The 25962-nt window shown below is 37.4% G+C and overlaps 1 protein-coding gene across 1 annotated transcript in view; it reads left to right on the top strand.

Annotated features, from left to right (window-relative positions):
- CPED1 (cadherin like and PC-esterase domain containing 1) overlaps positions 1-25962 on the top strand; it is a 297515-nt gene that overhangs the window by 36872 nt on the left and 234681 nt on the right. The window contains exon 2 of the mRNA XM_033420398.2: positions 779-962. Within this exon, the coding sequence (XP_033276289.1) occupies positions 779-962 (184 nt within the window). The remainder of the gene's footprint in view (positions 1-778; positions 963-25962) is intronic.

The following is a 25962-nucleotide window of genomic DNA, read 5'->3' as shown; positions in this document are numbered from 1 at the left end:
GTGTGATCTTCCTGGACCAGGGCTCGAACCCGTGTCCCCTGCATTGGCAGGCAGATTCTTAATCACTGTGCCACCAGGGAAGTCCCAAAACTTCCCTCTTGTTAATGGTATTTCAAACATCAGCGTGAGAAAGAAGAATATTTCTTTGGAGGAGCAATAAACCACTGAAGGAAGAACCTAAAATTATGATACTTAAGTGCTACCCTCCCCTTCTCACACGAAGTTCCATCCTGCCTCATTGAGATGCATTCAAATTTTGCTGCGTCCTGATGGAGAGAAGCAGCAGCATTGTGCGTCTCCAGAGAGCTCTGGGATTGCTTCTCAGCTGTACTCCCCTGTCCTTCCAGTGCAAAATCCATCCTCCCTGTGTCTATTTCCTCTAATGTGTTTACCTAAAAGAACTGTTAAAAGATAAGGCAGTTGGAACTGCTACAGAAAAGCTCAATGCAGATGAAAAGCATTGCTATTAATTTCTATTTTTCAGCCAGAGTTGAGCTCAGTATTTCCATGCCACGGTATTCCTCCAGGAACTCTATATTTTAATGGCCTGAAATTTTCATCCTTCTGGAATAATGAGAAAAATACAGTTCACCTTCAGTTCTCGCAGATGAGGTTGGCTTTGTCCTGGTCAGCCTTTCAGAGGATCTGTCATTCCTTTACAGAGAAAAACTTAAAAGACAACTTTCTGAACGGCCTCCCGATTTGCATTAACAATCTCCTTCAAGGGAAACGTGCTCCTTTTTCTCCTTGAATTTTTATGCCTTCTTTCCTTCTGTAGATCGAAGAGTCAATTGAGCTCCACTTCGGCAGCCATGGCAGAAAGGCCGTTCTCTACAGGCCTCCTTCCTCCAGCAAAAGGGAGCTTCAGCTCCACCAGCGCATTCTCACTCGGCATCACTACGCGGTTGTCATCACTGAAGAAAGGCTCAGTGCCGACCCTGGGCTGGGGCTACTAGAAAAAGGTCAGAGTCAGAATTAATTACCAAAGTCATTAATTAATTACCAAAGTTGCTTGTCTTCTAATTTAAATACTTCCTGAAATGTGCTACTCTCTTCCTCTAAAAAAATTCACAAGAACCAAGTTTTACCCATGATCAACTTTCTTGCATCATAGAAAACTCGGCGCCTTTTCTGCTTCCTCTCCATTTTCTTCTAGCTACATTTCTTTATTCCTGAAATTATTTTGTTTATATTTTTATAGCATTTTGGAGCTGCATAGTTCATCTTTAAATGCTACATAAAACATGTTTATGTTTATGAGTCCAAATACATGTTCTGCCCAGCACCAAACTGCTCAATATTTTAAGAAAATTGCCACTTCATCTCACTGCAAGTAGAATGTGCTGGAAATTGTTTCGAGAAGCCAGCTTAAATGTGATTCACAGATTGGTTCTAAATGCAAAAGAAGTATAGATATTTATCTCACACGCCATTACTAGTCAAGTACTTTTTATTTCTGCCATTTGAAGTGAAAAATAAGAGACAAGTTTTTAAACAAGTTATTTGAGAAAAAAGTTGAGTAGGTGATGAGGGTCAAAAAGGGCAATAACAGTAACAGCTGACATTTCTTGAGTAACTAACCATGTGACATGTTGTATTCTGTATTCATGACCTCATTTAATCCTCACTGAAGGCCCCTGAGTGCCCTAAGATTAAGAAATATTCATTCCTTCCCCAATTCCAGAAGAGGAAACAGGCTTGGAGAGGTGCAGTGACTCACCTTGTATCTTAAACCTGGGGTGGTGGAAAGGCAGGATTTGAACCCCTGTGTTCCAGCTCTCACTTCTGTGCTCGCCCTCTTCACCTCCGTGTTGCCCACTCCCTCTTTTGTCCCCTTATCCTGCACTAACCTATCATTATTAGAGCTACCACGAAGTATAGCACTCGTCCTCCATGAGCCAATCAGATTTTTCTCTTTACGACAACACAGTGTATCCGTTTTCCTTTTTATCAAAAGGGAGGGGAGGAAAAGCAATTTGAATCCACTGCTGATCTCCATGATGGTTTCCTTTGGGAGAAAAAGTCAGATCCCGGTGCCACAATAATTTTCATTTGTCATTTCACTTTCAGCCATCTTGACATCCCGGTAGCACTTGCTCTTCAGTTAGGTCCCCCCTTGCTCTTTAAAGTGCTGGTTTATGTTGGTCAGTGGAAGAGGCTGGGGGACATTTAGCCATGATTACTCTTCACCACCTTTTACCATGTTGGCGGTAAAGTTATAAGCTGCTTAGCTAACGAAGCTCCCAGGGAAGAAAACCCCAAGAGATCCACTTTGATGAAAAGAAAATTCTTAAATATGTGCAGAGGTCATTAGCACAGGTCTTCAGGAATGCCATTAGCTGGTCCCCGCCCCCAGGAGAAGTATGGACATCTAGAGCTTTTGGAAACACATAAGGAAAACAAAAGGGAAGTTGAATGCTCTGGAATATCAGAGCAGCTGGAAACCAAGTTTACAAACCTCACTGGGGTTGGTTCTATTAAGAAGGACCAATCTAAAGTTCCGGAACATCCATAAATGATATTGTCAGAAAACCACTGATCAGAATAGCTGTTGTTGGTATTAAGGAAAGATGTAAAACATTTAGTATTCCTCTCATCCCGTAAATTATTTTAGCCCATCGCTGAACCAGGTGCTTGACTGTATAACCACCTCCTTTGTGCCACATGAGCTGTGCTCCTGGAATCCTGCAGAGCATTGGCCCTGATAACACAACGCTGTTGTCTGAAATTCCCATGTTCTTCTGTCTCCTTGGTGCTGCTACTGACTGTGTATAGGCACAACTTGGATTATCTGTGCATTTCAACTTCAATTCCAATTTTAAGTTTTCTCCAGTTGCAAAACAAGGAATATGGCTCTTCTCTCCCTTGATGTCCTTGAGTCGGTTTTACGAGAAAAAGGAGGATGACTTTGCAGCTTCCAAATACCAAGAAAGTGCAAAGAGAGCCTGAAGGCAATAGAATCTGGCAGCAAAGGGAGCTGCTGGGCCCGTAGCACAAGATAACTAGACGGTGTCACCAGAATTTGTCAGTGTAAATACTGATTTGGCTCCCTTTCCACACGTTTCCTCAGCTTTGAAAATATCCATGCCTCTTTCTGGGTATTCTTTTACTTTGTATAGTAAGATATTTTTCCTGGATCAGCCTCAAGAAAGGGTAGCAATTTCACAAGTATGGGAAATTGGTTTTTGGTTCTTCATTTGATTTTGTAGTTTTCATTGTGAGAGCATGTGCATTGAATACCTGAGATTAAAAAAAAGTTCTATGACCGTCATCTAACATGTCCCTGATTATCTAACCTACAGAAAAAAAAGCCACTTTTTTATTGCAGCTTCTTTTCCGTGGCCACACATTTAATCTACAAATTATGTTTGAACTGAAGCCCTTACTGTCAAAACTATTTTCTAGAGATTTGATTCTTGTAAAAATTTTGTTTCTTTAGCTCCACATAGCCACCCCATGCTTATTTACTATGTGTACAGCAGCAGCGAGTGGGATGCTATATTGGCACATTTAACCTTCATCTCTCCATGTTGAGCAGCTTGGGGAGAGTGGAAGCAATTCAGAATGATCTGGACACCTACCCCGCCTCTCTTTCTTTTCACCATTGCTGTTTGCTAACCTGAAGTTTGAAAATATTACATTAAAAACAAAATAGGCACTCCCACAAAGTACAAAAGTACTCAGGTGCAGATTTGACACATTTATAAAATACATTTTTAGTCCTAGGAAAATAAATATAAAATGCGTTTTCCCTATTCTACTCATTTATTCCACCTGCTTTCCAATCCTCTTTTGACTTGACCCCCATCATTTCTGCTGATCTCTTTTTTGTGCCATCCTTTGTAGCACAGGTGGCCTTTTTCCAGCATGGGGCCACTTTTTTTTTTTTTTTACCATTTAAGGCCAGAAATGGATAAAAATTAGAAAAAATTAAAGGGTGCTTGTTCAGGCAGGCAACATCCTACGATTAAGTATAATCTGTTCTTGCAGAGTTACATTTGGGCTTCATATTGTATTTAATTTTCCCACTAATTTAGTAAACATTTATTGAAAGGAAAAGTAACCAGTCTTGGGTTGTAAATTCAAATATAGGCATTATGTTTTTCCCCGGTTAATTCCATTCTATGATATAACAGAAATTGGTGGCTCTAACCGGAACGACTCTAAGGCTGTGTATACTTGACCTTAAGCAAGTTCAGTTCTCTGAGTTCTAGCTCTCTTATCTGTTAAACGCCGTAATGAATTTTTACTTCACAAGAGTGTGTAGTGAGAATTTAATCACTTTGTCCACACGCATCAGAGTTCTGGGAAGAAACAAAGTAAAGCCCCATCGATGTTTTTCTCATTCAGTAGTCTGGTAGTGGGACCCAGAAATTTATATGTTAAAATCAGACACAGGTAATTCTGACATGTAACCTAGTTTGGGGAGCATTGTCCTAAGGGATATACTATTGATTCAAAGAATAGCAATGTTTAAAGTTAATTTTGGGAATAAAACGATACAAAAGTCTGCTTGCTACAATGCCATTGAACTACTTAAAATTTATTGGTATAGTTGTGTACCAGCATTTTGACTTTAAGCTGATTTTGAGAACAGTAAGAGGACAATTGTCTTTACAGATTTATGCCTACAAAACTTAGCAGAATATAAAACATATACATTTATGGTCCTTCAATACCCTTCTTTGGAAAAATATATCTTACGTCCCTGCATTTGTAAGAACGTGTAATTCTCTAAAGGAAAAGATTGGAATGACCAACCAATTCTTCCCTTTCCTAGTATCTAGATAGTATTTAGTAAATCAGTGCTTTAGTAAGTGGAACAGTATAGTGGCCTAAAAGAGTATGTGTTTTCCAAAAAAGTTCTTAACCTATTCCCATGGCAACATCCAAGAAGGGTGCGACTCAGGAGACTCTGATTCAATGGACTTTATCATTAGATCAGAATTATTTATGTACACTTGAAGAGTAGAGCATATTTAGCAATTTTCTGTCCACTCCTGAGTACATCCTGCACTGTTACATTAAGTGTATTATATAGTCAACGTGAAAAACAAATGCCAACTGCTATCAAAGCTACAGGATTGGAGTCACTCTTATGGTTTCAAATTGCTCTTGTTTTTGTAACTTGGGGGTTTTACATGGAACGGTTTTTGAAGAAGTACAGAAAGTGAAAGACCATAGACATTTTCTTGCCAGGGGTTGGCAAACCATGGCCCACTGGCCAAGTCTGGCCCAACGCCTGTTTCTGTAAACAAAGTTTGATTGGAACACAGCCACGCATTTGTTTTTGTACTGTCTTTGGCCTTTTTTCTACAACAGCAGAGTTGAGTAGTTGCAACAGAGACTGTATGGCTCTTAAGGCCTAAAATATTTATTATTGGGCCCTTTACAGAAAACATTTGCTGACCCATGGATCTAGACTAATTCTATGTCATCTGATTTCAGACCAAGCTGATGGTTAAACTGTAGGACTGAGGTAGGTTAGGTTTTAACTTACATCAAATCTCATTCAAAAAGGATTTGATGGTTTATAGTCAAACATATAATAATAAGATTGCTAAAATGGAAATATAAAATTAGGGCTCAAACTGGATATTCCTCTTAGCTACCATAATTTCAGCTTAATTTTGGCTTGAGCTGCCAAGTACCCAGAGCAACAAGGGAAAGAATAGAGGTTTCGCTCTCAGGAAGGAGGGAGTTCTATAGTTCCTCCCGCTGATCTTCGACATGCCCAAGTAGTACATTTAAAACAACTTTTTCAAAGGGATTATTAAGTTGATGACATTATGTAACGGGTCAAGGGTCAGAGCAACATTTGTATTGCAGACGAAGTGGATGTCATATCTTGGTTCACAAAGCAACCTTCCAATGCGAGCTGAGAGTGTAACATGACAGCATGGTATAGTGAAAGCATTTCTAGGAAGGGCTAGGGTTAATGCTGTGATAAATAGTATTTATCGATATTTGTATTGATATTACATTTGATATATTGTGTTTGGAGATCGTATTTTAAATAATATTGCTACAGCTTTCGCCCCACTAAGAAGGACACTGTCATTTACCCAACTGTGTTCTTGGGATGCACTATTAAAAGATATAGTTAACAGAGCGAGAGATACAGATCACTACTTAATGTTGTGGAAAATATATTAAAGAAGTAAAAGCCTATTTCCTTCCTTGTTTATAATTTTATAGTTTCTCTCCTCCCATAGTTTTATTTGCATTCACCTGCACTCTTAAAAATGTCCAACACATCCATGTATCATTTGAAATCTAGTCTAATTTTGAAGGTTTATTTATAATGGCTACTTGCCAGAAGCTGTTTCTGCAGTTTATATGGAAAAGAAACACCTCTTATAGACCAACCTTAACTTTTGTAATGGAAAATGTATTACAAAATATATATGTATTCAAAAAGAAGCCATAAGGAAGTTGAGATTTAAATTAAGTAAGAAGAGCTTAACCGCAATAATTGCTTTCTTGGGGAGCTAGTAGACTGTGGTAATTAAAGGGAATTAGCTGTGGAGTTAAGACTGAACCTGGGTTGGACTCCCTCGTGTTACCTTTAATGGTTACACTACCCTGGGCAAGTTAGCCTCTCAAAGCCCTAGTTTTCTCTTCTGTAGTGGATTGTTTTGAGATGGTTCTGAGAATGCCACGTGGTAGGCACTCTAAATATGGGAGGTAATATTGCTACTGCTGTCAGGAACTAGATACAGAAAGGAGATTGTGAATATTCCTTTGTGGAGAGGTACGTTTAAAGTGGGTTCTGTCAGTAGCAGAAGGGTGCTGCTACTAGATATTTTGCATTAAATGAACTTGATACGTCTCCCTATCAGGTCCTATCCTTTCCAAGTCTCCCTCCCAATTTAACATGTTTTCATTGACAGATCTGTGTTGTAAACCCTCCTGAAATTCCAACACACAGTCTCTTGGATCATTCCATTAGGAAAAAACAACTAAGCTTCTAAAAAATCTGTAAACTCCTTGAGGTCAGGAGCCCTGTCTGCTCAGCTCATCACATAAAACGAAGCCCTCCACACAGGGGCACGCAATAAATATTTATTGGATACATGAATAAATGAGGATAAAATAGTACACCAACAGCTGAGCCCCTTAAATAGTGAACTATCTCAGACTTGCACATTAAAATTTAATTCATCAACATTTCATTTTTATGTAACTTTATAGGAACACTGGTATTCTTTTCATGCTCAAATCTCTTATAACAAAAATAATGCAACCAGAAATTCAGTAGTAGAGAGAGCTAATACTTTACACATAAAAGAGTTCTATACTGTTGAGGTTTTTAATGCTTGTGTCCATTTGTTCCCCTCTTTGGTTTTCAAGACTCCTCTGCCACGTTTAGCGGTGTTCCTCAGCCTATTGGTTCTGTAGGGAGGGCGGATGAGTTTAGTTCTGAACATACTCAGACTCGGGTGCCTTGAGGTTTTCATATGGATGTATTTAGCAGAGACTGGAGGTCAGGGCAGGAGATGTAGATTTGTAGGTTATCTGCTTAGAGGTGATGATTGATTCATTGAAGTTTTAATATTCCGTAAAACAATAGAACGCACAGTGTTACCTAAAGATTCTCTCCAGTAAAGGACACGGAAAAAGTAAGCGTATAGCTTTTTCAGCTCGTGAATGTAGACGTTAAAGGTCAAAACCCCCATCATGTCTTTAGGTCCTGTTTGTGTCCTCTGCCTTACGCTTTCTGGTTCTGTTCTTAGCACAGTGTAAAATATTCACTTTCATGCTCTTCCAGTCCCTTGCTTTGGAAAAACATATCATATGACCCAGGATTTTTATAACATGTACTTCTCTAAAGAAAAAGAAAGAGGTACCATCAAATTTTTTTCTTTCATAGCATCGAGGTACCATTTAGGAAATCACTGTCTTAGTTCGTAGAATGAATAGTGGCCTAAGAGAAAAGAAATGTTTTCCAAAAGTTTTAAACTTGCTCCCAGGGTAGAGTCTAAGTAATATGTAGTTCCAGAGACTCTGACGCAGAGCATATTTTATCGTTGGGTCAGAATTATTTATGTATACTTGAAGAGGGCATATTTCTACAGTTGCAGCAGAAACCAGAACTGTAGCAGGAACCGGAAAATAGATTGTTCCTATTGAAGAGACCGTTTCTGGGAGGCCCTGCAAGTAGTTGGGCCAGTATTTTTGTATTCCCGCTGTTTAACGGGTCGCTTGAGTACAAGATTTATTTGTGGTAACCCTAGAAGGCATAGGACCAGCTGAAGGATGAACGTTGTATCAATCAGACTCATCCAGCAATGGAACAGCCCATTTCAAAGAGTAGGAAGTTTTGTTGGAATGGGAGCAAAGCAGAGATGCTGCTGAGGGGCTGCTTTATCAGCCAGGAGAATGAGTACAATCACCATCGACGCCCTTTTCAAATCTGCGGTTCTGGGACGGGCGCTAACATTTATACAACACAGAATGAGAGAAAGCAAGACAAGATTTTAAACCTCTGTCATTTTAGGATTCCTTTCCTTGAGTCCTTGCTTTTAGCCTCCTGTCCTCTGGGCAGAAGAGAGGAAGGGGAAGCAAAGAAGGAGTGGAGAAACGTGTATCTGGAGGCAAAATTGGAGACGGTTCCTTTTGGCTAGCAGTGCACGTTCATAACAGATGCTTCTTCTCATCAGTTAAAATTTCAGAGCCTAATGAACACCTCATTCCTCTTCCCCTCCAGCCCCACACCAGCACTCCTGCTGCCTTCCTGAATTTAATATGCATTACAACTGTTTAGAGGAAGACAAAAGAGTAAAGGCCCCATTTAAAAGGCACAGTGGGGCTTCCCTGGTGGCGCAGTGATTGAGAGTCCGCCTGCTGATGCAGGGGACACGGGTTCGTGCCCCGGTCTGGGAAGATCCCACATGCCGCGGAGCGGCTGGGCCCGTGGGCCCGTGGGCCATGGCCGCTGAGCCTGCGCGTCCGGAGCCTGTGCTCCGCAACGCGAGAGGCCACAATAGCGGGAGGCCCACGTACCGCAAAAAAAAAAAAAAAAAGGCACAGTGTGTTTTGCCTTGTTGGTATTTCTCCTCGAACACACTGGACATACGTTTTCTATTAGGCAAGTAATAGGTTTTGCACGGTATCAGAAGTGCTTCTGTGCCTTCAGTTAATCGAACTAGAAAAGAAAAGAAATTGAATCAGAGAAACGTATAGGGCTGCACTGTTCTATTTTTTTGTGTTATGACACATGGTAATTGTGTGTTCGCATTTATTGTTATTTTCCTCATTGCTCATAGAATTACTGATGTATTTACAACCGAACAGAATTTGTTCTTTAACTGGCACAGGAGAGCTCAAGGAATGTTTATTTAACCTTAACTCGGTTGAGTTGTTTATACTACAGGGACCTGAGTTCAATTTACTTTAGTTTTTGAAAAAAAAAAAACTTTGTTATTTATAAAAGTTGAGCTGTGAGTGACCTCTCCAGTCTGATGTTTCCTTTACCCTCCACTGTGCAAAAGGGAACAAAAAGCCACTGTCTCATTTTTACTCCAAAGAAACTAAACTACTTCCTTAAGTGGGCTAGTTCTTTCAATTGAAAATGGTAACCAGATGTTTACTGAAATCCCTAGCATTTCTCCTTCAAGCCTAGCTTCTTTCTAATTGTTTGATCTTTTTAAGTTTCATAGAAACCAGATTGGGTATTTGAGTTTTCCATAGCTGGGAAATGTTTAATGCAGCTTTGCAGATACTTTCTTTGTACTGTTTCTTTAAATGCACTTCCTTCTGCTTTTATTTTTTAAAAAGATGCAGCATGGAAAATTTTATAAGTTTTTATTTTTTTTATAAGTAATTTATTACAGATCATTGTTCTTTTCATATTTCTTTAGAATTGAAGAGACTGGGGTTTTTTTGTTTGTTTTGTTTTGTTTGGAACTTAGACTTTTTTGCTTGGTTTTGCCACAGACTAAACTGTGCTCTAAGTGACAGATTTAATTTGTAAAAACAAATATTCATATTATGTTTAGATGGGGAAAGACTCCAGGAAGGAAAACAAACTCCTTCATACGGGACCTTTCAAGTGACAGAGTATGTGGATTAATTTAAGGGTGTTTGGAGACTCCAGATACAGTGCATTTACTATGCTAGTGTATTATCAGATTTAGCTGCCTGAAATATTTTAGACCTTGTCCTCAATTTGGTAGGAGTTTAGGAGCATCTAACCATATTTTCAAGACCACCTCTTAATTTTTGTATCACTTTTACTTTCTACTTTCAGTGTTAACAAATATCGTTGAAACGTCCCGAATCACTTCCTTTTTAGACTTGACTTTTCTCAGTTAATTACTATTTCGCTCTGGATATCTTATATGGTTTCTATCTTATTTTTAGCTAAAGTGGCTTCCTCTTAGCAGCGTCTCTTTGTGGAAGTACAAACCACAGTTTGAGAAACAAAGACTTAAGGAAAAGTAGTTTTTTTTTTCCCCCTTGTTAATCTCTCTCTAATTAACTCTCAATAATCAGATTTTCACCCCACCAAAATTGTCCTTTCAGAATTTACCAAGAAATTCCTTTTTGTTACAAAATCCAGCCACCATATTTACAATTGCCTTATTTTTGGTAGAAGAGCATGTTTGAGCATGGGTGGAATGTAAATTAGGCTTTAATGTAAGTTCACTGAGATAATTTCTCAATTTCCGTGATCTTACTCTAGCAGTGTTTCCCAAACTTGGTGAAATGTGTGTATCAGTGGAATAAATACCTATCCTAGCACTGAGGGGGCGCTACGTGCTCTGGGATTTTCTTACAAACCCTTTTCTCTCTTAACTTCCTTGCTAGTGCCCTTGCCTGCTTCTCCCACCTTTCTGACGCCTCCTTCTTTATGTTTTTGCCCCAAATATGAGCCTTCTCCAGGACCTTGATCCCTAGCCATCTTTTTTTCCTCCTGTCTTGATATTCCCTCAAGACATCTTTCTACAGATTCAGTGATCTCCTCTGGGAACTCCTCAGTGGTGGCCAGAGGCTGGGGCTGGTGATCAAAGGGTACAAACTTCCAGTCATAAATAAGTTCTGGAGATGTAATATATAGCACGGTAACTAGAGTTATAATACTGTATCGTCTATTTGAAAGCTGTTAAGACAGTAGATTGTAAAGGTTCTCCTTATCAAAAAAATGTATAACTATATGTGGTGATGGATGTTAACTAGACTCATTGTGGTGATCATTTCACAGCATATATATATATACACACACACACACACACACACACACACACACACACACATACCCAGAGAGAGAATCATTATGTTGTACACTTGAAACTAATATAATGTTAGATGTCATTTATATCTCAAAAAAGAATTCCACTTGGGATAGAACCTCAAAATAATGTCGAATCCTAATCTGTCTCCTATAGGCAAAGTTTTGAGAAAGCATGGATTTTCCAGGTACCTGGTAGTTTTGATTTGTGTGTCCCAGGGCCTCAGCATATATAGATAATGGATAATGCACGATGCTTCCATTCTGTAGGTCTTGCCAGCCATGTTCCTCTGACTAGTACGGCATTCCCTCACCTCCTAGGCTCTAAAGCTCGCATCAGGTCCTCCCTCTCTTTCAGCCACAGCACAGATCCGGCACCCTGAGCCCTGTAAGGTATGCCTTCTCTTGGCCATGACTCCATGTTCCTCACAGTTACTGTGCCTCTTTGGTGCTATCACAGTAACTATTGCTCTCCCAGATGCTCGTCTCTGCCTTCTGTTATACATCCCCACCACAAGTGCCAGTTTAATATTCCACAAGCACACCTCTGCTCACATCACTTTCCTGTGCAGAAGTGTTTAATGATTTTTTATTTCCTCCTAAACAGAACGCAAATTCCTTACCCCAGCATTCGAAGCCATGGAGTCAGACATCTCCATATCCCTGCGGTAGCATGGCTCTCAGGCTTGTCCTCACTCTTGAATTACCCAGGGAATATAAAAATTAAAGAGGCCAATGCCCAGGCCCCACTTCAGAAAATTATATCAGAATTTGGGGGGAAGGGATTGGATCTGGGTATCACTTTTTTTTTTTTTTAATTCTTAACTTTATGGCCTAAAGTTCTTATTTTACCTGAGTTCTTTTTAAAAACTTTATTTTATTGAGGTATTATTGATTTACAATGCTGTGTTAATTTCTACTGTACAACACAGTGATTCAGTTATACGTATATATGCATTCTTTCTCATATTCTTTTCCATTATAGTTTATCACAGGATGTTGAATATAGTTCCCTGTGCTATCCAGTAGGACCTTGTTGTTTATCCATTCTATTTATAATAGTTTACATCTGCTAATCCCAAACTCCCAATCCATCCCTCCTCTCCCCCTCTGCAACCTCGTCTATCTATGTCTGTGAGTCAGTTTCTGTTTCATAGATAAGTTCATATGTGTCTTGATTCCACATATAAATGGTATCATATGGTATTTGTCTTTCTCTTTCTGACTTACTTCACTTAGTATGATAATCTCTAGGTCCATCCATGTTGCTACAAATGGCATTATTTCATTCTTTTTTATGGCTGAGTAATATTCCATTGTATATAAGTACCACATCTTCTTTATTCGTTCATCTGTTGATGGACATTTAGGTTGTCTCTATGTCTTGACTATTGTAAACAATGCTGCAATGAACATAGGGGTGCATGTATCTTTTTGAATTATAGTTTTCTCCGGACATTGGGCATTACTTTTTTTTTAAAAGCTTCCCAGGTGATATTAATATGTGGGCAGAATGGAGAACCACTTTGATTGGGCTACTCACCTTTGCCTGATCACATTTCAAAGCTTTCTACTTTGCAGTGCTATTGAGGCTTTTGTCTCCTAGAATTTCCTCCTTTCTACCATTTGTTAAAATCCAAATTAATATATAAATTCACCCATAAATTCCCCTCAAACTAGAAATGGTAAACAAGTTAACTAAGGCATCATCTCACGTTAGTCATATACCTCTGATGCCTAGATTATATTTTTTGTTATATTTTTATAATTTTTGTTACATTTTATAACAAAAATTTGTTATATTTTTATAATTTTTGTCTGTTACTCTCATCTCCCCTTTTATATGACAAACTTCTTGTAGAACAGGGAGTATTTTATTCATCTTTTTATTCGTTATCCTGCATAGGAAAGTGCATTGTGTATACCTAGTAGGTACACAATTAAATGAATAAGCAATTGAAAAAATAAACCTACAAATATACTAATAAAAGAGCTGAATATTTCCTTCAGATATTCAAGCATCATTTGCTTCTTTGAAGTTTAGAGAAAAAATAGTGAGTGCTTGATAGGAAATAGCTGTATTGTAGTGCAAAATGAAATGTGCTTCGGAATATGTCTGAGCAAAACCAGCTGAAGAACAGAACTCACATGCCCACTGCCTCTAGTGAAAATTCTCTGTAACCTTGTTTCAGAGTCAGTCAAGCCAGTGATGTCTCTATTTTCAAAGAAAGAAGAATTCTGCCAATAGCTAGTAATAACCTTTAATAATAATAACTCATTTCAACTCTTTGTCTAAGGAAAAACATGAAAGTCATATGTGAATCTCATCATCTGTGCAACAAGATGATCTATTTAGAGCAGGGAACTCTTGGAATTTAAAAAATCTGTTTAGCATTCCAACTCGTTATCAGAGTGACCAAACAAGTGATTAAGGGGTGTAGAGGACAGAAATGACTCTCAGGGGTCCCTGCTTCTCTAATTGCTAGCTCTGTATTTTATACTTATCAGAAGGTAAAAGGAATCCTTCCGTGAATATTTGCTTAAGCAACATGGTTTTAGCAAAGTTTGACCATAGTATCTACCGATTTGCTAGGACTATGATTCTCAAACTTAGTATGCATTAGAATTATCTGGAAGGTTTGTCAAATTACAGATTGCTGGGCCCTACTTCCAGCTGATCTGATTCAGTAAGAATAGGGAGGTAGGTTAAGAAATAATAAGTTCCCAGGTAATGCTAATGTGTTGGTCCTGGACCACTTGTTGAAAACTACTGTCCTAGGTATTTCTTTATTACAGATTTTCATTGTTTCTTCCAGAAGCACAAGGATGTTCTGCCTATTTGCTATTTTAAGTATTTAGTGGCCAAGCAGTTCCCCATTTGCCTCGCTAGGACCCTGAGTCAACCTTCTACCTTGGTGAGAAGCCCCCTCCTAAATTTACGTAGATGCTAAACCCATTAATTGTGAGTTAACATGCAAAGCCTTGGTACATGTTAGCTTAATTCTTTACAGTCAAGACCAGTGATCGCATTTAAAAATGATAGCAACAAGTAGCTGAATTTAAACTGTCTTTGGACATGTTGGGCTTGCTTGAAGATAGTGGGATCAAGGTAAAAATGTGGACAGATAATTTATTCCAAATGATAGTTATATGCTCCCAAAGAGAAGCAAGATGGTACTGTGGAAGAGAGGAATACTGGCTTGGGTTGCAATGTCTATGTGAAACCATGGCTAAGTTACTTAATTTCTTAGATTCCTTTCATTTTACAGAAGATGAAGATTTTTGGATTAGATGATATTTAAGATCTAGTTCAACTGGAAAATATATAAAAAGAATAATAGGGCTTCCCTGGTGGCGCAGTGGTTGAGAGTCCGCCTGCCGATGCAGGGGACACGTGTTCGTGCCCCGGTCCGGGAAGATCCCACATGCCTTGGAGCGGCTGGGCCCGTGAGCCATGGCTGCTGGGCCTGCACGTCTGGAGCCTGTGCTCCGCAACGGGAGAGGCCACAACAGTGAGACACCCGCATACCGCCAAAAAAAAAAAAGAATAATAAAGAATGAGGGAGATTACCTAAAATGCCACCAACAAAGACAGTTAATTTGGGGCACATTTCTTTATAATTTTTTTATACATTTTATACAATTTTCTAGTTTGCTTTTTTACCATACTATTATGTCAGAAATACATGCTGTAAAAACTTTGTAAATGTTATTTCAAGGGCTACATAAAATTATATTACTGGATGTATTCAATATTTACTTAATTTAATGTCCTTAATCTTTTCCATATTGTTAGATATTTATGATATTTTTAATGTTTTGCTATTGTAAATATTGCACTCACAAAATCGTTGTTGTTCTATGGAAGTATAGCATGGAAATCCAAGTTCACAGCTGTAGTATAAAACAGATTAAGATTCTGCTGGAAATTGGTACTTGCATCGTAGTAGGAATGCTGGGAATGCCAGAATGGCAGGCACATTCCATGGTAATCTGAAGGCTCATCTGAGAGAGCCAGTATCAGGAATAACAAGTGTTTGCCCTTCCATTGGTTTGTTTGCTCAAGGATTCCTGTTCATTATTTGTTCATTTTTGGAGAAACAGCATATTAAGGGTATCAGAAAGACCTTACTTTGTGTTGTCTGAAATCTCTAACCCATAACTGTACACAGCATGACTATAGCACCCTGAGACTGATTTTGTTTCTTGTTTTATGGAAGGAAATCCTATTACTTTGTCACATTGAGTATTTTACATCAATTTTCATCAGAGACATTCTGAATTTTAAAATGATTGAGATCTATGTTAATTTTATGTATTTTTTCATTTGTATATAGCAGTTGATTGGCATCTTACAGTACTTTGAAAGATGTACAATGTTTGGAAAGACTCAATGTCTGTTTTTCTTAGAAAATAATAGTTCTTTATTTGGATGCATATTCTAACCACATTTTTAGAAAATAGTTTTCCCATTTATAAAGATGTTATATGTTTATGGTAGAATATTGAATCAAACCTTTGCAAGTACAAAGATGAAAGCGAAAATCATTCCAAATCCCACCACCCAGAGATAACACAGTTAAATAATGTTGTGCGTGTTTCCAGGCATCTCTCTAAGCATAACACACAAGTACAAACACACACACACACCCACATACACACACATTTACATCCTGACTTTTTGCCTCCTGCCTCTTTTACAATAGTTTACCCCACATGTTTTAACAGATACTTTTTTCAAATTTTTTTGGCTGCCACACGCAACTTGCGGGATCTTAGTTCCTCGACCAGGGATTGAACCCGGGCCCCCAGCAATGGAAGCGCAGAGTCCTAACCACTGGACCACCAGGGAATTCCCCAGACATTTTTAATATTTTGATAAAAATAAAGACTGTGATAAAAGTATTGTCATATCAATGTAGTTTTTAAGGATTGTGATAAATTGTTATATCACTAGCTTTAAGTTAGCCTTTTTTGATCATTAAGTAAATGCACTGTGCTATGTAGTTTATATACATTAACTTATTGAATTCTCACTTCTAGTCCACAAGGTAGCTATTTCTGTTTCACAGATGAGGAACTGAACAGTGTATATCAGAAATGGTGGAGTTAAGGTTTGACCCAAGGACTGTCTTTCTCCAAACCTGAGTCTTTGACCACAATATCATCCTAGTTTCTTGAAAGTGTATGAAAAGTATTTGTTTCATTCTGTTTTGTGTTTTATTGTATGGGTATACTATAGTTTTTTAACCAAGTTCTTCTTGACAGATAGTTAGAATTCTTTCAACTTGTTAATACAAAATCCAACTTTACTACCATATTTGTTTATATTGCTTTTTTGAGATTTGGGTGTAATGTGGAATTATTGTATCAATGCATTAAATATTAAAACTGTGGTTCTTCCTGCCACATTCCTCTACAAAATGATGATTCCTATTTTTACTTTCATCAGCAGCGCTAGTTCTCCATGGATCTTCAGTATCACATTTTTTAATCTGATGAAGTTAAAAATGTCACATCATTTAAATTCTTTCATAGGAAAGGAAGCTTTACTTACACATCAATTTAAAAATATTTCTATTTTTCTAAGTGCTGTTTTTTAAATTTAATTTTTTATTTCTAAATCTTTTTTATACAAAGGATATGAATAAGCAGTTTATATTTTCATATCTAAATGTCAAAACAAAGGAGAAAAGATCATGAAGTTCACAAAAAGCTACAGAAAGACCATTTAAAGTATAGCATATCACTTTACAGTCCCAGGACTGGCAAATTTCAAAATTGGTGATATCACCTGTTGCTGGTGGACATTCCAGGAAAGGAAGCTCTCATACATTGCCTGTGGAAGTGTGAAATATTGTAGCCTTTTTTTGGAAAACAATCTGGAAAATCTATAACATTTAAAATACTTATAGTTTCTAAGCCAGCAATATTATTCTTGGGAATCAATTTGACAGAAGTTAAAGCATTAAAAGATAATAAAATATATACATAAATCTTAAAATTAACACTGTCAAAGAAAATGGTTTTAACTAAGGACAATCAAAATAAGGGAAATGAGATTATGCTACAAATTTTGAGTAATAAATAATTAGAGAGAAAAATAGCAAATTATGTTCCTAGAGTCTCTGGAGAGGTGGAAAACTCATGTTAAGAGATTAGAGGAAACACCAATTTTGCAGAATTCTATTAAAATATGTGGAAAAAATGTGCTTCTTAGATGTGTAGGAACAATACACTTTAATAATACGGTACACTTTAACATACTTGGCCTAGTTTCATATGGGCTAAGTGTTCTTCATCTCATAGATGACAGCATTATTAGCCTCAGGAGACGCTTCTGATACCCCCTTGGCTTCTGAGAGCAGGGCCAATTTTAAGAAAATTATGAAGTGGGTGAAATGGGTTTTAGGCAATAGCTCTGCTCACCCATTACCCAAGTCCCTCCTTACCTAAAGCACCCACTTTAGGGTCCCACAGGGTTGGCCTAACTAGTCAGGTCACATCTATCATATGGGGCTCATTGCTACTCACTCATGAAAATGTACCTTCCTTCATCATCAGTTTCAGGGCTGAAGATGTCACATATTCTAGCAAATGCACTTGTACTGCCAATGAGAGAAAACTGATCCCAGTTCTAGGTCCCAGTTCTAGATAATGTGTATGAATTTTAACTGAGGCCTCATGCTGAAGAAGTCCTCTGTTTCCCTTAGACCAAAACCACCAAATGATGTCTGTTGAGTTAACATACTCTCCTTCTACGGTAAGAAGGCCTATTAACAAAACATGAGGGGGTGGTACAGAATTGAGATAGAAGATTATTTTCTGTGTTTTCTAAAATCTACTCCTACTGCCCTATTCAGAAGGCTTAAATAATAGGCGGCAAGACATATAGAAGATGTCACATTTCTTCTTGAGTTTGTCATCGAGACTGCAAATTTATCTGCCTGTATCTTACCTCCCACCCACCTATCTATTCATTAAACAACAAATACTTATGTAAAGCTTATCAAGTACTAGGCACTGTCCTAAGCACTTTACAAACATTAACTCATTTAACTTTCATAATATCCTCCCAAGAGTGGTATTAGTGTTACTAGGAGATCTGAGTTTTAGGCCTCACATCTGCTTTTTGAAATGACCTTGAACAAGCTCATTAGATCATCTATTGCTTGGTATGAAAATGGAAGATAAGACCTGTTCCATAAATATCTCACAGAAATATTATGATTGGTTTAAGCAAGTCTCCAGATTATTGAAAATAATGCTTTATGAATAAGAGCTGTGTAATCCTGAAATACTTGTGGCATTAAGTAATAAGCCATTGAGAGAATTGATTCTTTTTCTCATGTTAGTGAACTATATTTTCTCAAGCCTTGATTCTCATCTGTGCTGAATTAGTGTGTAATTATTCTTAGAATAAATTTTAAATCAATGACTCCCACCTCCCTCTCAGATTGCTTGAAGTCCCCAGTGCATTATTATACAATGTTAAACCAGATATGATTAGGTTTTATTCACTGCATTTTAAAGAAGTCATGCAAAATGACTTTTAATAAATCAGAAAGAAGGAATAATATTTGGTTAAATGAAGTGTCACCACACTAATTATACACTAAAACCTCCTGCACCATTCTGTGGAATTTGGTACAAGGAGTGTCTATCAAAAACTCAAGTCAAGTACTCAAGTAATAAAAGAACCCATTTTCAGGCATCATCCTCATACAAGGATTATGACAAGGACATTTTGGCCAGGCATCAGAATATTTTATAATTGACACTAAACACGTTTTATTTAACACATGTTTATTAAACATGAGCTAGGTGTAGGATACTAAAATTGGTGTGGATGGAGAGAGAGCATTATAAAAGTGAGTGAGACCTTTCAAGGAACTATAGGGCAGAGGTGTATATCAGTGTTTCTCAAACTCACATGTGCCTACTGGGGATTTTGTTACCGACAAATTTGATTTGGTGAGGTCTAAGTTGGGGACTGAAATTTTTCATTTCTAACAAGCTTTCACTATATGAAAACGATACAGATCCAAGGATCATTTTTGAGTAGGAAAGATGTACATGTTTAACTGTAATATAAGATACAATAGGAGCAGTATGAAGAGCAGAAATAAAATGTTCTGAGAGAACAGAAAAAGAAGGGACCAATTCTGAATGTGGGGGTCTAGGAAGGTGTCACAAGTGAATACTTGATATGTGACCATGATTTCTCAAGTAGATTTTAGAGGGAAGAGCATTCATCAGTATGAGCTGCATGCTAGGGCACACAGGTCTAAAAGGGTGTGGATCATATGGTAGCTCTATTTTTAGTACTTTTTTAAGGAACCTCCATACTGTTCTCCATAGTGGCTGTACCAATTTACATTCCCACCAACAGTGTAGGAGGGTTCCCTTTTCTCCACACCCTCTCCAGCATTGATTGTTTATAGATGTTTGTTTTGATGATGGCCATTCTTACTGCTGTGAGGTGATACCTCATTATAGTTTTGATTTGCATTTCTCTGATAATTAGTGATGTTGAGCATCTTTTCATGTGCCTCTTGGCCATCTGTATGTCTTTTTTGGAGAAATGTCTATTTAGATCTTCTGCCAATTTTTTGATTAGGTTTTTGTTTTTTTGATATTGAGTTGCATGAGCTGTTTGTGTATTTTGGAGATTAATCCCTTACCACTCCTGGGCATATATCTGGAGAAAACCATAATTCAGAAAGATATGTGTATCCCAGTGTTCACTGCAGCACTGTTTACAATAGCCAGGATATGGAAGCAACCTAAATGTCCATCAATGGAGGAATGGATAAAGAAGATGTGGTATATATATACAATGAAATATTACTCAGCCATAAAAAAGAACAAAATAATGCCATTTGCAGTGACATGGGTGGACCTAGAGATTGTCATACTGAGTGAAGTAAGTCAGAGAAAGACAAATTAAAAAATATAAAAGAATGGTACAAATGAACCTATTTACAAAACAGAAATAATAGACTCACAGATGTAAAAAACAAACTTATGGTTACCAAGGGGGAAAGGGAGGTGGGAGGGATAAACTGGGAGATTGAGATTGACATATACACACTACTATATATAAAATAGATAACTAATAAGGACGTACTGTATAGCACAAGGAACTCTACTCAGTACACTGTAATGACCTATATAGGAATAGGATCTAAAAAAGAGTGGATATATGTATATGTAAAATTGATTCACTTTGCTGTACAGCAGAAACTAACACAACATTGTAAATCAACTCTACTCCAATAAAAATTAATTGAAAAATGAATAAAAGTGTATGGAGTCTCAGGGGCCAACAAGGGTCCATGTGGCTGAGAAGAAGTGGGGTTTGGGAAGTGCTGCTTTGAGGGAAAGAGCTAGAGAACTAGGTTGGGGCAGGTGTGAAGGATCTCTGTTGCTTTGCTAAGGAATTTGATCTGTATTGTGGTGGCAATGATAAGATCTGTGTTTTCAGAGGATGATTGTGGCTTTATGGAGGAAAATGGATTAATGAAGGGAAAAGAAATAGAAGCAGGGTGACTAATTAGGAGACTTTGCTAAGATAGTGAGATCTTAGATTTAGAGACTGTGATAGGATTTGGAAAGGTCAGGAAATATTTAAGAAATTCTAATTTAGGTTGGATGGGAATTGGAGATCAATGGGAAGTGGAATGAGAGACAAGTACTAGTTGAAGATGATGTTATGCTTTCTAGCTTGAGGGAGAGGAGGTGACTACACCTTTGACGATAATAAAACTGGAAGGACGGACAGGTTTTTGGTAGGAGATACAGGTTCTGATTCATATGTGTTCAGCAGGGCATCTGTCTTAGGATGTAACTGGAGATCTGAAACATAAGAAAGGTTAAGAAATGTAAATTTGAGAGTCAGTGGCAGGGAAGCAATAGCTAAAGCAATGAATGTAAATAAAATCATCAAAGGAGTTGAATTTAGAGAGAAATGGTAACAAGTGAAATGAAAGGCTAGAAACTTGGGGAGCTGCATGTATTGAGGAAGGTCTCAAACCCTGAACTTGATCTATTTTTCAGTCTTCTGTATTTTAAGTACCATCGGAATTGTCTTTATCAGAGAATCCATCTTGTATAGAAAGTAATTATTTTTCACTTTCTGCATTGTAGTGCAGATTGGTTTTGTAATACAACATTCTTAGTATAAAATACTTGGTGAGATATGTAATTAATATGTGTCTAGTTACAGCCATATACTTAACAGTCATCATCTTTTTTTCTCTGGAGAATATGTTTATTCTGATTTTTTTTTAAAAAAACTAAAGTCCATACTTCATTCAGATTTTTAAACTTTTACCTAATGTCCTTTTTCTGTTCCAAGATCCCATCCAGGATACATTACATTTAGTTGTCGTGTTTCCGTAGGCTTCTCTTGGCTGTGACCTTTTCTCAGACTTTATTTGTTCTTGATGACCTTGGCAGTTTTGAGAAGAACTGGTCAGGTGTTTTGATGTGCCTCAGTTGGGTCATGCCTGGTATTTTGCGATTAGTATAGAGTTATGGTTTGGGGGAGTAAGACCACGGAGGTAAAATTCTCATCATATCATATCAAGGGTATAGACTATCCACATGACTTATCACTGTTGATATTAACCTTAATCACCTGACAGGTAGTGTTTGTCAGGTTTTTCCACTGCAAATTATACTTTTATTTCCCCTTTCCATACTGGACTCTTTGGAAGGGTGTCACTGTGAGCAACTCATGCCGAAGGGCTAGGAAGTTGTGATCTACCTCCTTGAGTCTGTAGTAGCTATGAAAATTATTTGATATTTTTCCACACCAGAGATTTGTCTCTTCCTCTCCATTTATTTTTTTATTCAATAATTTGTTTATATCAGTATGGACTAGTGGATATTTATTTTATACCAATATTACTTTACTTTTTTTTTGCTCAAATTGTTCCAGTTTTGACCGTTGGCTCCCATGCCCCTTTGACATACCTCCATCACTGCTTTTGTTCATTTGTTTGTTTGCTTGTTTGGTTTTGAGCTCTTCCTCATTTTCTGGCACTGTGATGCTCTAGGCTCATCTTGTACACTTACTTTTCCAGCCCTTGAATCAGCCATACCTCCAAGGACCCCCTGGTTCCTCTTATTGGAGAATGGAATTAGAGACCAATATCTGAGTGTTAGGTGCAGTCTGAGTTTTAAATTGCAGTCTGAGTTTTAAATTGCTGCAGAGTTCATTTCTTTCAAGGTCTCCTAAGCTGGTGAGAATTCCAGACTTGTAGAAATTTGGTAAAATGCAATAATGAGAGTTTTCTCTCAGATAAACAATAGTCTTGAAGCAGTAAAAGTTTAAACACACATGCACACACATCTAATCAGTTATACTTCAATAGAAGACTATATAAGTGGCATGAAAATCTTTTTTAAAAAAAGTCACTTTAAAGAGAACAAATGTATGGATACCAAGGGGGAAAAGGGGTGGGGTGGGAGGAATTGGGAGATTGAGATTGATACATATACACTACTGATACTATGTATAAAATAGGCAACTAATGAGAACATACTGTATAGCACAGGGAACTCTACTTAATTCACTGTGGGGACCGAAATGAGAAGGAAATCCAAAAAAGAGGGGAGATATATATATCTCCGATTCATTTTGCCATACAGTAGAAACGAACACAACATTGTAAAGCAACTATACTCCAATAAAAATTATTAAAAAAAAAAAAAAAAGCCTATGGGACTTCCCTGATGGTCCAGTGGTTAAGACTCTGAGCTCCCAATGCAGGGGGCCTGGGTTTGATCCTTGGTCAGGGAACTAGATCCCGCGTGCTGCAACTAAAGATCCTGGATGCCGCAACTAAGAGCACGCATGCTGCAACTAAGACTGGGTACAGCCAAATAAATAAATAAATATTTAAAAAAAACAGAAAAGAAACAAACAAAAAAAACCTATAGAAGGAAACTTTAGCAAGCCTTCTGAAGTAAACATGTCTTGAATTTATTTCATAGAAATAAACTGATCTATTTCTTTTCATGCTCTTCTTAATGAAAAGTTCCTTTAGAACAGGAGTCTTTTAACTTTTGCAAAAGTTTAAGCATAGTGTTGCTTTCTTTTTTACGCGGGCCTCTCACTGCTGTGGCTTCTCCCGCTGCACAGCACGGGCTCCGGACGCGCAGGCTCAGCGGCCATGGCTCACGGGCTCAGCCGCTCCGTGGCATGTGGGATCTTCCCAGACCGGGGCACGAACCCGCATCCCCTGCATCGGCAGGCGGACTCTCAACCACTGCGCCACCAGGGAAGCCCAGTGTTGCTTTCTTGAACTTGAGAGTAGGTTAGAAAAATTTCAGGAGTTCAAAACTCTTCACAGAAACAACCTCCAAACCTCTCTTAGGGCAGAAAACTGGTAGACATTAGGGCAGGAAAACCTTATCCCTAGTGTGCATTTAAAACATCAAGGGAGAGAATGGTTTAGAATTTCTCTGTGGTGAAACACAAAGTTTTCATCATCAGCTCTTAGAGGTTAAGGGGCCAGAGGCATAACAAGCAAAAATCCATGACCAGAGTCTTGGGGCAAGAAACCAGATTTAATTAGATTTTGTGACCATGTTATATAATGCTTTGAAAATCTCAAGTTTCAATATATATGATTTCTTTTAAAATGAATTCTGAAGATTGAAATATATAATCCAGTAAACATCTACTAAGTGTCTACTATAATCAGTGTTATATACAAGAACTTGAATGTTTGTTGACCTCAAAGAAAAGCCATGAATAAAATTAATTAAGTATGGGTCGATCCATCGTATTAATACAGTTAAGGGAACAGGTTAATGCAGCTTGGTTCAGGAATGGCTAATTTATATTCAAACAATCTTGTGGTAGAATCAAGCATAGAACCCAATTTATTATTAATAAGTTAATAATGTATTCAATAATGTAAACTATCTACTAAGTCTGGTAAAAGAAGGATACAGAGAAAGGAAGACTTTATTATGTGATAAGAATCTTACAGTTGTGAATAAAAGGCTGTACAAAGGGAACAGTGAGCATGTGAAATATCCTGTTATAAAGGAATTTTATGTATTATTTAATAATTGTTATATTATAAAGGAATATTATGTATTATTTAATAATTGTTATAAAGGAATATTATGTATTATTTAAAAATTAAACATTTTCAGTATTTCACACTGAAATAAAACAAATTTTAGGAAATCATACTACTGTATCCTTAAGGAATATAATAGTATAATACTATAAATAAGTAAATGAGACTTGGCTTTAGTAGCTATGTATCTTAAAAGTTCCTGGACAAGTTTCTTTTCCAAGTCATACTTTATAAATCTTTTCTGCTTCAATCAAATGTATGTGGTCACAGAAAAGTTTCTAATAAGTAAAGCACTTGGAATCTGCTAATAGTTTTCATAATTAATATTATAATTCTTTAAATGCAATGACTGGTTACCTTTGTTTTTCTTATGTACTTCTCTCCTTCATTCTTACTAAGAACCAAAATGTATCTTTATGTCCTTTTTAAAAAAACTACTCTAATATTTTTTCTTATTATTCATCCATTTTTAATTTTTTCAAAAATATTTCAATATCCTAGCATTTTATCGAGTCTTAGTTATTGGTCTACTGCTCACATTCAGTTATTCATTCATCTATGCATTTAGCAAATAGGTAGCAAATACTTGTTAAATTCCAGCCACTGTTGTAGATACTGAGAATACAGCAGTGATTAAAATAGGCCCTGTTCTGTCCTCGTGAAGCTCACATTCAAATGGGGATAGACAGACAATAAACAAATAGATAAGAAATACATAATGTGTCAGATGATGATAGATGCTATGGAGAAAAGTAAAGCAGGAATAGACCTGTCATTCCTTGAGAATAAGCAGCATGTATAAGAATGATGCTATCTCAGAGCTCTCCGTTGTTCTCTGGGTTGAATTACTGATCCAGTAGACTTTATCAATGAGGAGGTCATTTGAGAGCCAGGAACGATTGTTTGCTTTACATGACAGCCTGACTATGAGAAACTGGAAATATTCTAAAGGCAGCCTCACTCCTTAGGGCAGATGCTTGATTAAAACAAGAACAAAAAGCTTTAAAAATAGCTCTTACTTTTAACACTGAGATGTTAGGTGGTTCCTGAGAATGCTTAGAGAAGGATAAAAACTATAGTCAGTGCCATATTATGTCTGAATTAATAAAGCTGGACCCTGACATCTCCTTCTAAAATTGTCTGTGGAGTTTTCATTGCTTCCAGACCCAACACTGTGGAGGCATGATAATGAGCAATAATGTTCTACAGTTTATGGGGAGAATCCTATAGATTTTTCACGTTGAGATGGAGAATGGAACACCCACATCCTGTTTTCTAAGAACTATGTCCTATGACCTCTCTATTTAAGGGCTTGGCTAGCCTGATCTGGGAGCTTGTCCTGCTCTGGTTTCTTTTGACAGGGAAAGAAATCATTTTAACCATCAAAAAAAAGCTGAGAAACTTTTAGAGGTTTCTTTTCAAAAGTAGGTAGAAACCCAGTTAATATTTATAGTTCCTGAGTACATGTGCAGTTGAGAGCTATCTCCTTTTACACATGAATATTTCTCTTACTTCAATTACCAGTGGTATCGCTAATAATGTTTTAGGATGCTATTGCTGGGTGAGGGTCTAGGAATACCTGAGTTATACCTGTTATAGTCTTTTTCCTCCAAGGTCCCAAAGGAA

The sequence above is a fragment of the Orcinus orca genome, chromosome 9, assembly GCF_937001465.1.
Source record: "Orcinus orca chromosome 9, mOrcOrc1.1, whole genome shotgun sequence".
In the NCBI taxonomy this organism is placed as follows: domain Eukaryota; kingdom Metazoa; phylum Chordata; class Mammalia; order Artiodactyla; family Delphinidae; genus Orcinus; species Orcinus orca.
This window is presented reverse-complemented; position numbering and strand designations above follow the sequence as displayed.